This window comes from Phyllostomus hastatus, unplaced genomic scaffold (assembly GCF_019186645.2).
Source record: "Phyllostomus hastatus isolate PE091 unplaced genomic scaffold, TTU_PhHast_1.1 phas_scaffold_78, whole genome shotgun sequence".
Classification (NCBI taxonomy): Eukaryota; Metazoa; Chordata; class Mammalia; order Chiroptera; family Phyllostomidae; genus Phyllostomus; species Phyllostomus hastatus.
This window is the reverse complement of record NW_025334041.1, coordinates 67,595,531-67,610,640: the sequence shown is the minus strand read 5'-3', so window position 1 is coordinate 67,610,640 and position 15,110 is coordinate 67,595,531. Positions and strand designations below refer to the sequence as shown.

The 15,110-nt window shown below is 36.0% G+C and overlaps 1 protein-coding gene across 6 annotated transcripts in view; it reads left to right on the top strand.

Annotated features, from left to right (window-relative positions):
* The window catches only part of REV1 (REV1 DNA directed polymerase), a 107,594-nt gene that overhangs the window by 73,741 nt on the left and 18,743 nt on the right, over nt 1-15,110 (top strand). For 5 of the 6 annotated variants that reach the window (XM_045828521.1, XM_045828517.1, XM_045828518.1 and 2 more), the window contains 4 exons: nt 2,061-2,169; nt 7,069-7,197; nt 9,483-9,637; nt 11,440-11,559. In XM_045828521.1, coding sequence (XP_045684477.1) covers nt 2,061-2,169; nt 7,069-7,197; nt 9,483-9,637; nt 11,440-11,559 — 513 coding nt within the window. Of the gene's footprint in view, nt 1-62; nt 241-2,060; nt 2,170-7,068; nt 7,198-9,482; nt 9,638-11,439; nt 11,560-15,110 lie in introns of those variants that run through there. The other variant, XM_045828522.1, reaches the window with a different exon arrangement.

Sequence of the window (15,110 nt, the reverse complement as noted above, 5' to 3'; positions counted from 1 at the left end):
ATTAGCCATAGATTTATTCTCAGCGATTTCTTTTTCACAGACTTGGGTCCTGGCCTCTGATTTCTCCAACCGTTCCTCCACATTCTCCATGTGCCCGTCTAGTTTGTCAAGTTTTGATGAGCAGTTCTCTACTTTGCCCTCCAATGAGGACAGTGTATCCCTGCATTTCCCTGAATCTCCCTTGAAGCAACTCAGTCTGCTGGTGGAGGGATCCACGCACTCTGCTGCACTGTGGACAAGGTCAGCCAGTCCAGCCCAGAGGAACCTGAGGTGCTGCCTCTCAGGCAGGGCCTTGGGAGCACAGGGACCTCAGACACTGTTCTTTCCTCAAACATGGTTTTATGTAATTTTCAAGACAGGTAGCTTAGATAATTTAACTAGCCCTTCAAATATAAGTCACCTAACTCCCCAACTTTTAATGCATAACTTACTCACAGTTATTATACCTTTGAAAGGCAGCTGGTTTTGGCTGTTCAGGATTCAACTTATTTTTTTTTCTTATTTTTAGTAGTAGTCTCTTGATCTGTGATTTCACAATTCTGAAATTCTTAAAGATTTTCAGCTTAGAATAATGGGCTATTAAAGCTCATATCTAGTCCTATAAGACCTTTTAGAAGTAGTCTGCTCTGCATTCTGTTCTTAATTTGTCATACTATAGCACACTACTCACAATATATCAGAAATCATAGCTTAGATTATATACTCTGCTGTTTTTATTTCTGGTGTAAGTGGGATTTGACCTCATTAAGATATCAGTCCTCAGAGTTTGGTTTGCATTTATGCTGTGTGTATGGGTGCCGGAATCCAGAAATGGCTTGTATGTGTTGCATAGTTTACTAAAAGAGGTTGACTATTAGAGTCAAACCAGGAAGAGTTGTTTTAGCCCACAAAGCCAAACACTTTGCCATGTTTTTCTGGTGCTTTAACTTGGCTGATTTTTTTATGGAAATTATGTCTCTGAAATAAGCTGGAGAGAAATGCTGAGTTTGTGAGTTATGTATTGATACAGTGTACTCACAACAGGTTTGTCTAGAATTAGCTCAAGTGGTGTATCTTGGTCTTGGTTTACTAATTAATGGTATTTTTGTTCATTATAGAATTATAGTTGAGGCTGTGTTTTCAGAGCATATTCTTCTTGGAACTTAAATATTATTATCCAAGAGACCTATAACTGAAGTTGTGTTTTAATCTATTTGTCAGTCACTAGGGAAGCTGAAGGTGGTCTGAAGTGGCTCTAGTTCGCAGGCTCGCTAGTCTGTGTGTTTTATGCTCATGTGTAAAGCTGTCAGTTTGGTTTGGGTATGAAGAGATGTTTGCAAGCTCTACTATTTAGGCTAGAGTTGCACTCTCTAAAGCGGTTGGTATTCTGATGACACCTGAATGTTTTTAATCGAACATACATTGTTAAACCAAATGTAGAATTTCCTGAAAGGGGGGATAATATTGTGAAGCTTTTTTACTTGATGTATGTTCAAAAGAAAAATCTTAAATTTAGGATGAAATCTCTTTATGGTATGTGACTTAATAAATTATCATTTGATCAAATGACTTGTAGGAACTTGATGTTTGTTGAACATCACATTAGCTTTAAGTATTACAGATAGTTCTTTTAGGAAACAGCATTACAGAGATTTATATTTTCCATTAGCTGTTTCCTATTACAGAAAGCTACATAATTGTTTTAAGGTTATAGGCGGAGATTCATCTCCCTGATTATTTCTCGGCCTTGTTAGTCTCAAGAGATTGGGTTCGGGGAATATTTTATATTTAGTTTTGATACATTTTTTTAAAAATTATTATTAAAACAGAATACTTCAATTTATTCAAAGTTTATCTGACTGCTGGAGAATAACTTTTTGGAAGCAAACCATTTTAGCATTACAGATTTTCTTCTATTAAATAAGGAGATACATAACAATGGAGAGAACTATATTTGGAATTTATTGAACTTACATATAAATTTATTTTTGTAAGAAATGAGTAGAAAATACATTTCTTGAATGGAAGTTAAGGAAAACCAGTTTTTAACATATAATCATTAAATTTTATTATTTTTAAAGCAAATATACCAGATTCATCACTGTGGGAGAATCAAGATTCTGCACAAACTAATGGAATTGATTCTGTTTTGTCAAAGGCTGAAATTGCATCTTGTAGTTATGAAGCCAGGTATGTAGAAATTAATTGTGTTGTAATACTTAGGGATAGTTAATTCATTTACTTATTTTTATATGATATTTGGAAATGGATTCAGACATTCTAGTCAAGCCTATGAATTTAAATATGTTGCAGCCATGTTACAGAAAGAATGTTTGTAGCTTTAATTCCTTTAGTTCCTTTTTTTTTTCCAGCTCACAAATGTTAGATAACTTTAAAAAAATAATATTTATTAATTTTAGAGATAAGGGAAGGAACCGTAAAAGAGGAACATCTATGTGCCCGAGATATATGGATCAGTTGCCTCTTGCAGGCCTCCAACTGAGGATCTGACCCACGATCCAGGCATGTGCCTTGTGGGAATCGAATCGGGGATTTTGGGTTCGCAGGCTGGCACTTACTCCCCTGAGCCACACCAGCCAGGGCTAGATAACCTTTAGTAAACAGTTTCCTGATGAACCCGTAGGTTCTGCAGTGCAAACAAAAGAAATTGGACACTGTCATTTTTAAACCATTGTCTTTTGAAGCATGTCATTAAAGAATTAGATACTTCTAAATGGGAGAGGTCTTTAGTGTTCATCTAGGCTATTCGTTACTTTAATAGCTAAGAAAAATCCCTTGTCATTTAAACCCTTAGTACTCAGTGTCTTTTTAAAATTATGTTAAAATTTGATTGCCTCCTAAATTAAAATTAAATAATTGAGTTACCTAATAATCTCACTTAAAATTGCAGTGTTATCAATTTGTTGGCACTGATTCTGTGTGTTGATCTTTATCTTACAGTAACCTTGAACCCTAATTACAACTGGCTGTTTCAATACAAGAACAGACATTGTATATATTTCTCATACTTTAAAAAAAATCAATCATTTAAAAGTAATCTATTATAATAATTATAAAAGTAGAGGAAGTAAGTGAATTGATTAATTGAAAAGAGCAGTCTTTATTTTTTTTTTCTTTTCTGATAATTAAACACAGAGATCTTTACCTTTATAACACAACAGACATTCATACATTGCTGGCAAGTGTTAAAGTATTTAATTTAAAAATTATAAAAGCAGAGTCTTGTCAGTTATATTCTTCAGTCTTTTTTTTTTTTTTTTCCAATGAGAGGTTAGGTAGCATCCTTATGGTTTTGTCCTTCACACTTTTTTAAAAATTGAGATATAATTACAGGTGTACATTATAATGATTTGATATATGTAACAATTTTTAGTCTTGATTAAAAGTTGGGGTTATTTGCCTTGGGCAGGTAGTTCAGTTGGTTGGAGCGTCGTCCCCTATACCCAAAGGTTGTGGGCTTGATTCCTGGTCAGGGCACATACCTAGGTTATGGGTTTGGTCGGGGCATGTATGGAAGGCAACCCGATGGTGTTTCTCTCTCACATCGATGTTTCTCTCTTATTGTCCTCTGAAAATCAGTACACATATCCTTGGGTGAGGATTAAAAAAAAAAATGGGGTTATTTAAGCAAGTCTAGTGCGAACAAAAAATTTCAACTCAACATTGTCTAACCAAAATAGTTTGTTTAAAAATTTGCCAGTTGTTTTATAAAAAGATGTTTAAGACAAAAGCATCATATATATAAAATTATAAAATATTTTAAGTTATCTTCCACTTGCGATGTGTCAGATTTTTACTCCTAGGCTAACATTGCCTTTCTTGCTGACAAAATTATTTTAATTTTTTTCATAGTTAGTTGTTAATGTAGCTAAGCTGAAATTACTTGAATTAAGAAATAATTGTAAGCCCTGGCTGGCGTAGCTCAGTGGATTGAGCATGGGCTGTGAACCAGTGTCACAGGTTCGATTCCCAGCCAGGGTACATGCCTGGGTTGCAGGCCATACCCCCAGCAACCGCACATTGATGTTTCTCTCTCTCTAGCTCCCTCCCTTCCCTCTCTAAAAATAAATAAATAAAATCTTAAAAAAAAAAAGAATTAAAAAAAAAGAGAAATAATTGTAAAATAAAAATGTCTTTTGGATTATTGTACTTTTATTATCACTGGCAAGTTAGAGCTGATCTTACATTGTGTCCAGTAGGTTGTTATCCCCCACCTCCTGGGTTAGTGAGTGGTGGTGACTTGTCCTTCTGATGGCTGGACAGTTGTGTTCCGAACCTCGAGGGTGTGATGAAGCCCAGATACTCTGTCAGACTTCAGATTTTGCTGGTTGGTGATGTGAAAGCTCCACCCTTGCTGTGCTGCTCTGCAGGATCTCTCTCCTCACTCAGGCCCCCAACATGAGTGCCAGATTGGTGTGGTGAGGCTGCCTCCAGGGTAGAAGTGTTGCCAGCTCCTGGGGGTTCTGGATTCTAGTAGCTGCAGTTGTGTCTAGACTCCAGGTTTCTCTTGGGGTTTGTATGGTACATTTGTATTGTATCACAGATGGCAATTGTCAAGCTGAGTATATGACAAAAACAATTGGGGTGACCATGTATGAGGGCCAAATAATATGTAGCAAACCATTTAAGTGCCACTTCAGGTGGCAAATGTTTATTTTAAGGAGATACAGAAAGTGATGAAGATGATTTCAAGTGTAAGTTGGGGAAAACCCACAAAAACCACAGCAACGGGGATTTTATTCTTTAATTGTAATTTTCCATTTTCTGGAAGGCTTATTGCTAATAAAGATCTCCAGAAAACAATTTTTGGATACCTTCCTATGGTGCTGTTATATTTTCTTTAAGTGGGAAGGTTTGTTTTTAATAAGTATATTCATAATTACATCAGAGATATTTCTGGGTTAGGAGTGGACTGGACTGTGGGGACATTTAGCCCAGTTTTATGCATTGATGAGTTTTCAGTAAACAGATTAATAATGGAGTCAGCAAAGGATGGAATGTGAGGTGGTAGAAGTCACAGAAAGGTAGACTGAGTATGTGGGGTCAGAAAATTCATTAGTTAGTACTTTCACCCATACATACTATAAATAATAAACTTTTTATGTAAGTGAGAAGGTAGGTATGTGGATGAATAGATAATGATATACAAATATCCTAGAATCGTAGGTTTTTAAGATTAAATCATTTTACACCTGTTTTCATGGGCTTTTGTAAGGACCCTTTGTTCTTCTCAATTAGTGATATATATGGATGTCTTTTAGTATATCCAATAGACAGTGACAGTGATTTAGTGGTTAATTTGTTTATATTGTTTATCCGATACCAAAAACAATTGTCTGAGTGTAGCATATTGCAAAGAGCATGATCTCTGCAGTGCACTCTGGGAAAAGGGATTCTGCCACACATTCAGGAAGTGTTGATAATGTACCCTGTGCGTGATTTTAGTGGGAAGAATAAGAAGTCACTGGAGTGAAGAGTCACTTCAGGCTGTTTTGTAATTGTCTTTACTCATTTAAATTTTGTTAAGTAAAAATTTTGAAAATGAAATTGTGAATGTAAGAATATGTTTATAGCAATTATGTAACACATTCCTTTAAAAATGAATAGTTATCTTTGTAAGTTTAGCTGTTATATGCTGAACCTTATATAGCATTATTGAAAATGCTTTACACTGTTAAGGTGCTTTTATGTAAACTTATAAACTTTTATACAGTATGTGTACTTTCCTGCCTTACAAGGTCCATTAATTATATCCATCCACAGTGGGTGAGGGCAGAGTCATCCTTATCATCCTGAAGCTGATTTTGGTTCACCATCTTTTATTCACCACCTCACAAAATGCCTGAGACAGAAAATCTTGTTGAATGAATGAAATATTTTTTAACCATCTATCATCCATCACTTTCTTTACTGTCATTTCTCCTTCCTATTAGATATTTCTCATCTACTAGGGACTTTGCAGTTAGATGATTTATTACTGTTTTTGTATATAGGAGAAATGCATGTGATTTTGCATTTTTTTTTCTAAGTTGGAGGATTTTTTTCCTTTTTGGCTCTCATTGGTGGTCTGAGATGGGGAAGGTGCCAGAGGCCTTTGAGTAATTAAAGACTATATATATGTTTCTTAAAACAAGAGACATCTCCGTACTGAGTAAGCACTTGGTAAATATTTAGTGAATGTACAATATGTGTGGAATAACCATTTGATATATTTACATAGTGTGTAATCCGATGAAAACATTGCTTATTGTTTTTTTTTATTGTTTTCTCACCTCAATATTTTTTTCTTGATTCATTGCAGAGTGATAAAGTGGACTTTTGCTAATTATGTATAATTCCATAATTATACTTTTGTGCTGAATGTGCCAAATATCAAAAGTGATGTGTGGCATTGAGAAACACAAAAGATTTAAAATCACCATTTTCAGTTCGGTCCTTCCAAGTTCTAGCTACAGTCCAGACTGATGTCCTACCATACACAGTGCTGTTGGCACCTTAGCCACTGTGCAGGCACTTTTGGAGCATGGAATTTGTCAGTTGGGAATTGGGTAGTAGTAGGATAAGTACATTTGATGGTTGTTTTTTGTTTGTTTGTTTGTTTGTTTGTTTTTGGTCACAAAGCACTGTTTTGTATAGTTTTTATGTTGTCTTTGGGGATGAGCCCCAGCCACATCATGTCATGTATCAAAAGAAAAGCTTTCATAGCACATTCCTTCTCGGTGGTGGCTGTGATGTCACTCAGCATATGGCAGCTGGCATATCTGCCAAAGGCCTAGAGATCTGCGTCTTAGGAGAACTTGTCATTGCAGACAAGAGCCAAACCCTTTGATAACATATTTTGCCACATCTCTACATGTCATTTACACTAATCAGACAATTGTGTAATTTTCCTTTGGGGAGGGAAACAAACCTGTACTATTTTTAATGCTTATTTTTACCCCTAATGAGAATGGAGTTAAATGAAAATTGGTGTATTAGTGGCATGGGATATGATACCAACATATTTGACATTTTATTTTGCATTTAATATTTTTAGTATAACCTCCATGGTGTTCTCTTTTTCTCTAGACAAGTTGGTATTAAGAATGGAATGTTTTTTGGGTACGCTAAACAACTTTGTCCTAATCTTCAAGCTGTACCATATGATTTTCATGCATATAAGGAAGTTGCGCGCACGATGTATGAGACATTAGCAAGGTACCGTATATGATATCGTCACTGCATGTCTGTGTTCTGCTTCTTCTGCCTGATACAAACAATCCGGTTTCTTTCAAATTGTCAGAATCACTTTTGCTGAACTTTTTTCTCTTTTAGGACCCTTCCCTCAGAATCCCAGTATGACAGTCTTCTCTCCTTTCTTTGAGCAGCTCCAGTAATCCGTAGCGCCGTGTTTTTGCACTGCTGAATTTGGTCAGAATCAAATGTAAAATCTGATTCTCTACATAACTTGTAGTCAGTGGTTCTAGTTTTATTTTATTTTTTTAACATGGAACCAGACAGATAAAGGATTGGAATTTTTAAACCTGGTTATTCCCTTTTATTACATTGAAATTACAGTTTTGTTTAAAATTAGAACTGACTGGTTAACAATTAGAGACTCCTTAAAATCCTTGGTCTTCTAAAATTATTAGGTATGCCAAAAGTTAGTTTTCGTGAAAGTTCATTTTAGTAATAGTTTCAAGGTGTTTGATTAGTTGGCTTGAGAAAAGGAGATTAATGGTTAAAATATTTCAGAATTTAAAATAAGTGTATGCCAGACCATGTATTCTCTAAAGCAGCAATCAGCACATTTTCTCTATTACAGACCATGTAAGGTCTGTGCCACAACCACTTAACTCTCCTTTGTAGAACGAAAGCAGCCACAGGCTGTATATGGTGAATGGGTGTGGCTGTGTTCTTCTACCTTTTACTTAGCAAACCAGACATTTGAGCGGTGGGCCAAGGTATGTTGACTGTATTGATATTCTAAGAAATAGATGTTTTGCTTCTCTGTTAAACTCTACCTGGACATCCTCGTGTATTATTTTGAATTCCTGATTATTGAGTATCTATTGATATAGCCAAGTATTAATCCTGCTAGTCCTATAGAGAATAGTAAGATCCAGTATCTCTGCCTTCGTGGAATTTACTTTGGCAGGAGAGAGAAAATATAAAGGAACAGATGAAGTTAATCTGGCATTAGTATGTAGGATTGAGTGCTGAATGATGAGACCCAGGTATAATCACAGCTGTCCTTAAGATCCAAATACAAGAATGTTGGTGTTGCCATGTAAAAAAGTGTGCTTCTTAAATCCTGTTCCAAAGCTTAGGGCAATAGCAGTGTCCAAATGAGAGCTGAGAGGGGGTGACTCAGCTGAGGTGTGGTCCTCATGTGTTCCTGGTCCCAGAGCAGACTGCCTGCCTGAACCTCAGATCAGGAGGGTTTCAGTGGCATGTGGCTGTCCTTGAAGAGAGGGGAAATTAGTGTTGTTCTCCTACCACCTCAGAAATCCTGCCTCAGCCTCATAGTCACCATGCCTCAGGGCAGCTTTCACTCTGAAACAGATTCCTCATGTCAGGTATACCCTTCTGCTCTTACAAATGTCACCCTTTATTTAAGTATAAGTCTGATTTGTTACTTACAATAAGGTGTAGGTGAAGGATGAGGCCTTTCCCTCTTAGTGTACATTACCAAGGGCATTACTGAAGATATATTTTGATCCTGAAGCCTCTCTGGTTGCCTTCTACTTGTGGTCCATGTATTTAATTAACTTGGTCAGAATCAAATGTAAAATCTGATTCTCTGTTACATAACTTGTAGTCAGTGGTTCTAGTTTTCTTTCTTTCTTTTTTTTTTTTTTTGTTTTGTTTTGTTTTTAACATGGAACCATGGAGCCACATGGCAACTGTCCTCTTTTCCTCTTCTCTAGCTAATTAAAACAAGTCTTTGGGTGGGTCATGACGAGAAACAAAACCAAAATATTTCTGCATGCTGGAGTTGTAAATGGTATCTTTTTAGACAGGTACTTGGGGTGAGTGGTCACTATATACTGGATCCAAGGCCTCCTACAGTGAATGGTTTGTAATTGTGGTATTTTTGTTTAGGACAGTACTGATTATTTGACAGATTAGTGTGATTTTTTTTATTCTTAAAGAATTCTGGTAAACCATGTCTGAAATGTTTTTAGATTAAATGTTGACAATTCTAACTCACTACTTTTAAACAACTAAGAAGTTTACAAAGGTATTCTCAGTATGGAGACACTGGAATGATAATTTCTGCTGTGTAGATAATATGGAAAAGGAGAAAACACTAACTAATTAACTTTGCATTTAAAAGTTACCATAGGTGCCTAAATGATGACATTTGGGCCAGTTTAATGAAAATGCTAATTTTTTAAGTCTTTTATGGAAATGTTGAAGAAAGGCTGTATTTTGCAATATCTCTGATTATGGGTGGCAAGCTGTAACTGTGCTTCATTGCCTTTGCTTTGTGTTGGCAGCTACACACATAACATCGAAGCGGTCAGTTGTGATGAGGCACTGGTAGACATCACTGAAATCCTTGCAGAGACCAGGCTTACTCCTGATGAATTTGCAAATGCCGTCCGCATGGAAATCAAAGACCAGACAAACTGTGCTGCCTCTGTTGGAATTGGTCAGTGTCTAGCTTCTCTCCTATTGTTCACGTCACTCAAAGCATTGCTTTGGGATGATTGAATATCACTTCATTTTTAGGAGTGATTTTTAGATTTTGTTTTTATTACCCTAGCATTGCTCAACATTGTGCAGTACATGACATAAAAGTGTTGGAAATGCAAGTAAATTGTTGATAATATCTTTAGAATAGACAAGTTGGAATATTTCTTATTCTTTAAAAATGGGGAGAATCAAATTCAGTATTTGTAAATAATGTATGTTTTTTTCAGAAGTGCACAGAAGCTGTGTGTAAAGCAGAGTGGTGTGGAGATGGGAAGTTTAGTGTTGTTAAGTTTGAAGCCTGTTGTAATTAAGTTACTTTCTGAACTTCACCAGTTCCAGAAGTCACCCTCATGACAATGCCCTCAGTGATGGTCTCATTGCTCCCCATTATGTTTTATCCTTAAGCCTTGAACTTTGTTTCCTCAGTTAACTCCCATCATTTATTCTTGTGTGCCCTCTAGAACCCTCTCTCTCATACCTCAGCTTCCCTGAGTCACCTCCTTTTTTCCGAACCTACTCAATACCTCTTGCCAAGGTACCTCTTTTCTTGCCCTTCTCTTAAGTGAACCCATTTTGTACCTGCCGTGCTCTGTATGCCTTGAGAGGGAGGGAGAACTTTCTCTTGCTTTCTGCCTCCTGCCCTCTCTCTAAGATCAATGAATAAAAAAGAATAATTAAAAATAATTATCATAAGACACAGAAAGTAAAAACATGATTTATTCATAGCCTCCCTCTGTTACTAGTTAGCCTATATGGTGTTTGGCCTACAGATCCTTTTCATCATTTATTTAGGACTTACTCTCTGTGGTAGTATCAGGCATAGGTTTGGGTTTTGGATTTTGTTTCGTTTTTTTTATTGTATTTTTAATTTACAAGGGTGGCGATGTGCATAACATTCTTTTAAATTCAAGCACATAATTAAAATTTCCATGTGATATTTCCTCTTGTCAGCCCCCTTTTCTTCTTTGGAACCCACCATATTTATCATTTTAGTGTGACTTTGTAGGACGTTTTTCCTCATGAATATCTATGTATCTATATGCCTACCCTGGGAAAACAGATATTTTTTTACATAAGTCTAACATAATATTAAGACATGTTTATATAAGTCTTCCATAATTTTAGGAGATACCATTATTTATATACAAGTTCCCCTGACATCTTAATTTATCAGGCCCCTGATACCTTCCCAGCAGCTTTTGCTCTAGTTTTCGTGTTCATACCCACACCTTGGACCTCCCTGTCAGTATCCATCTTTATCTTTAAATCTCTCAGACCCTCAATTTCTATTACATGTGTTCTGACCATAGAGTGAGACTTCTGGTTCTTAGGGGGTTCTTTTTTTCCCAGTTTGATAGCATTCATTTGGCCTTACTTCCCTACCTTGCCTGGATCTGTTGTTAGTAAATGAACTAATTTCTGATTACTTCCCTCAGCTTCCATAAATTACAATCATTAGCACTACTTTCTCCATTCCTTTACCAGGGTAGGGGATGTTGAAAAAGATACTTATTTTGAAGCAAAGAGTAACCTCTGTCTAATAACCATGCTAATTATAATCTGTTATACTTAACAAAATTCTGCCAGTTTTATATTGTACTTGAAATGATCAATATTACAAACTATTTATTTTCATTGTTTTTAGAAAGTTGCTCAGTAACCTGTTTGTAGATGGCTTTGTTAAGAAATTTAAAAATTAATTGTGAGTATTTCTTGAACAACTTTTTTTTTTGTTTTGTTTTTGTTTTTAATGTATAGGTTCTAATATTCTCCTGGCTAGAATGGCAACCAGAAAAGCAAAGCCAGATGGCCAGTATCACCTAAAACCAGAAGAAGTTGATGATTTTATCAGAAGCCAGCTAGTTACTAATCTACCAGGTAAACACAAATCTTTTCTTTTTAACATTTACTATAAACATTTATTAGTATTAAAAGTTTATGTTGTATCTTTTTTCCAAAACATGAATTAAATATTTTATTTATTTTTGAGTACCATGAGAAACAAAATTTGGAATTTCATAATGAGTGTCTCTGTTGATTTATCAGGACCTTAATGTTACATTTACTTTTGCTTCTGATGTGTTTTACTTTTAAGTATTTCTTGAGTAGCAAGATAAGGAATTCTAAAACATCATTTAAAGTGAATATGGTGAAACTGGCTTTTGGTCTTCTAAATAAATCATTAATTGAAATAGTGTAATTCTGGGTCAAAGATAAAATTTTGAGAATTGAGTCATCTATTTATAAAATCCTGTTGGACTAATGACAGTTTTTTTATTTTAGCAAGTAGTTTTAATTAAAAGGATAAAGTATATGAACTGTATTCAGAGGAATAAAACCTAAAGATGAAGTAATGTGTTTGGTTAACTCAGAGGTTGAAGTAAAGCTTCCATCTACATCTTTCTTGCCAAAGGGGCAGGATTTAGTTATTTTACATTTTTGCATAGTTACCATGTGCCTAGCTAACCCAATATGTAAAATCTTTCCATGGAGAAATCATCAAATAATAAATAGTTCATTATAACTAAAAAATGGTTGCCTTTTAAAAGGCCTTGAAGAGTGCTCTGGCAGGGCAGCTCAGTTGATGGAGCATCATCCTGTATACCAAAAAGTTGTGGGTTTGATTGCTGATCAGGGCTTGTACAGGCGGCCACTAATCGATGTTTCTCGCATCAATATTTGTCTGTTCTTCTCCCTTTTCTCTCTAAAATCAACAGAAACATATCCTCAGGTGAGAATTAAAATAAATAAATACATACATACCTTGAATAGATATAATTTTGGGAGTTAGGACAATTCCTTTCACAATTACTAAATATTTAGACTTGCTTTCTGTGGTAGATGTCTCTTAAGAAATTTTTCTAAATAATCCTCTCCTGTTGTCTATAAAGCAGCCTGTATTATTGGCTTCACAAAGTTCTCTTGTGTTTGTGGTGGGAAAGTTCAAGAAGCACATTTTTTTAAAGATTTTATTTATTTATTTTTACAGAGCTGGGAAGGGAGGGAGAAAGAGAGGGAGAGAAACGTCACTGTGTGGTGGCCTCTTGCACATCCCCTGCTGGGGACCTGGCCGACAACCCAGGCATGTGGCCTGACTGGGAATCGAACCTTCAACCCTTTGTTCACAGTCTGGTGTTCAGTCCACTGATCCACACCAGCCAGGGCCAAGACAGCATATTTTTGATGAAAGTTTTTAATTTGGTAAAAATGAATTTTGTGGTATTTTTAGGTGCATATTCTTAAGACTAATAAAAGTGTATCTGAACTAAGAAATTTCTGTTATAGGCCATAAAATATTAAATGATCAAAAGCCATTTTATGATGGGTTAATTTTGAAGTTTCCTGGCTCCCTAATAAATAACTTAAAAGAATATATTAGTGTCAGAAATGTGAAATATGACATTGTGATGGTCCATTTGAGGTTAAATTCAAATAATTAACCTTACAAAAATCAGGCTAGCAATTACAGCAGGTCCTTGAATTATGTCATTTGTTTCAGTGTCATTTTGTTTGTGATGTTGATAAGGAAAAAAATTCCCATGGGTCCACTGTCGGTGTGGAGTTGGCACGTTCTCCCCCGTGTCTGCATGGGTTTTCTTCAGGAACTCTGGATCCTGAATCCTTCTACATCCCAGAGATATTCATGTGAGGGGAATCGGCATGTCTGAGTTGTCCCCAGTCTGAGTGTGGGTGTGTGTGGGTGGCCCTGTGCTATAAAGGTGTCCCTTCCAGGGTGGGGCCTGGCCTGGCTCTCTGAGCTGCTGGGAGAGGCTCCAGCCACCACTGGACTAGAATCAGTGGATTGGAAAAGAATGCTGTCATTTGGTTTTATTACTCTTTCTTAAATGTATGCAGAGCTCACATTTATGTCAGTATTTAATATTGGAAGTGATTAGGATCTTTATTTAGAAGTTTGGTGATGTTTTTTGACCAGAAATATGCCGTTGGAAACTTAACTGTTGTTTATATCAACTAGTCTAGGGTTAAATTGGTTTTCTTACACCTTTTTTCACTTCAAATCAATTTCCAAGAACTTATTGATGGTGTTAAGTGAGGAATTGCTGGACCTATTTAGACAACACAATTTAAATTACACATCTTACTGCAGTTTTATATAAAGAAGAACACAGTATGTTTAGAGCTGCATGTGAAATTTGACTTCAAGTTGTTTATTCCAGCCATCTCTAGTAGTTTGCTACAGCTGCCATAGCAAAATACCACAGAAATGTATTTTCTCAAGACTCTGGAGGCTAGAAGGCCAAGGTTGAGTTATCATGGCTTATAGTCCATGTTCTCCCTTTGTCTTCACATGGCATGTTTTCTGTGTGCATCTGTGTCCTGATCTCCTCTTATAGGGACACCAGTCATGTTGGGTTAGGGCCCACTCATATGACTTCATTTTACCTTTCAAGGCCCTATTTCCAATTACAGACACATAATGAGGTACTGGGTATTAGGATCTCAACAGAGGAATTTTGAGAATACAAGTTCAGTCCATAACACCATCTTTAAGTGAATCATTTTTGTAGGGTTTATTTATTTGTTGGTATTTTTACACAGAAACAGAGAATGTATAGTTCTTGGCCTAGCAATCTTAATTTAGAACATTTTAGGTATACACAATGTCAGCCTTCTCTGTTTTCCCTGTCCTGAAGGTGGCATTGTAATCCATAGTTTCTCAAAGTGTGTTCTACAAGGTACAAGCTCTTTAAAAAAGGATTCAACATACGTAAGGGAACCTTCACAGGGGTGGGCCTACACAGTAAAAGTTCTGAGAATTCTTACAATAAAGAAACCTATTTGTTAAAAACTAGTAATCTCCCAAAGATATTTGAAGATGGATATGTAATACCTATTAATATCTTGTGGAACATGCTTTGAGGAAATTTTGCTCTCTAGCCTATAACCAGGAGAAATTCGGTATTGACACGCCTTGCTTCTTGTCTCCACAAACTCTCTTTGGCCCTAAATATTTATTATTTATTAGCACAGTGAGCCTCACACAATAATAGAGTTATTGTAGCTACATAAGAAGGAAAAACATACTAGTTAAGTTTGTTTAGGGAACTCCACAGAGATGATATGTTAAGCTAACAAATAAATTACTTAATGAGATCTAGTTATCTAATGAAAGACTGGATTGTCCCTGACAACCGTTTCAGTACAATAGCTATTTCTGTGTGTTCCTTGGATCTTTTCAAGGCTTTTCTCCTTGTATGTGTGCCCTTAATTTCAGGACCCTTTCTGCCTATTCAGCTTACTCTGGGTTTATTCACTCAGTCTGTGGTTTCCATCTTTTTATTCTCACAGAAATACCATCAGTGTGTATGTACATAAAGATCTTTGCTGTTCTGATATGGTAGCCCTAGCCAAGGGAAGCTTAGTGACACTAATTAAAGTTAAATAAAAGTAAGACCTAGTTTCTCAGT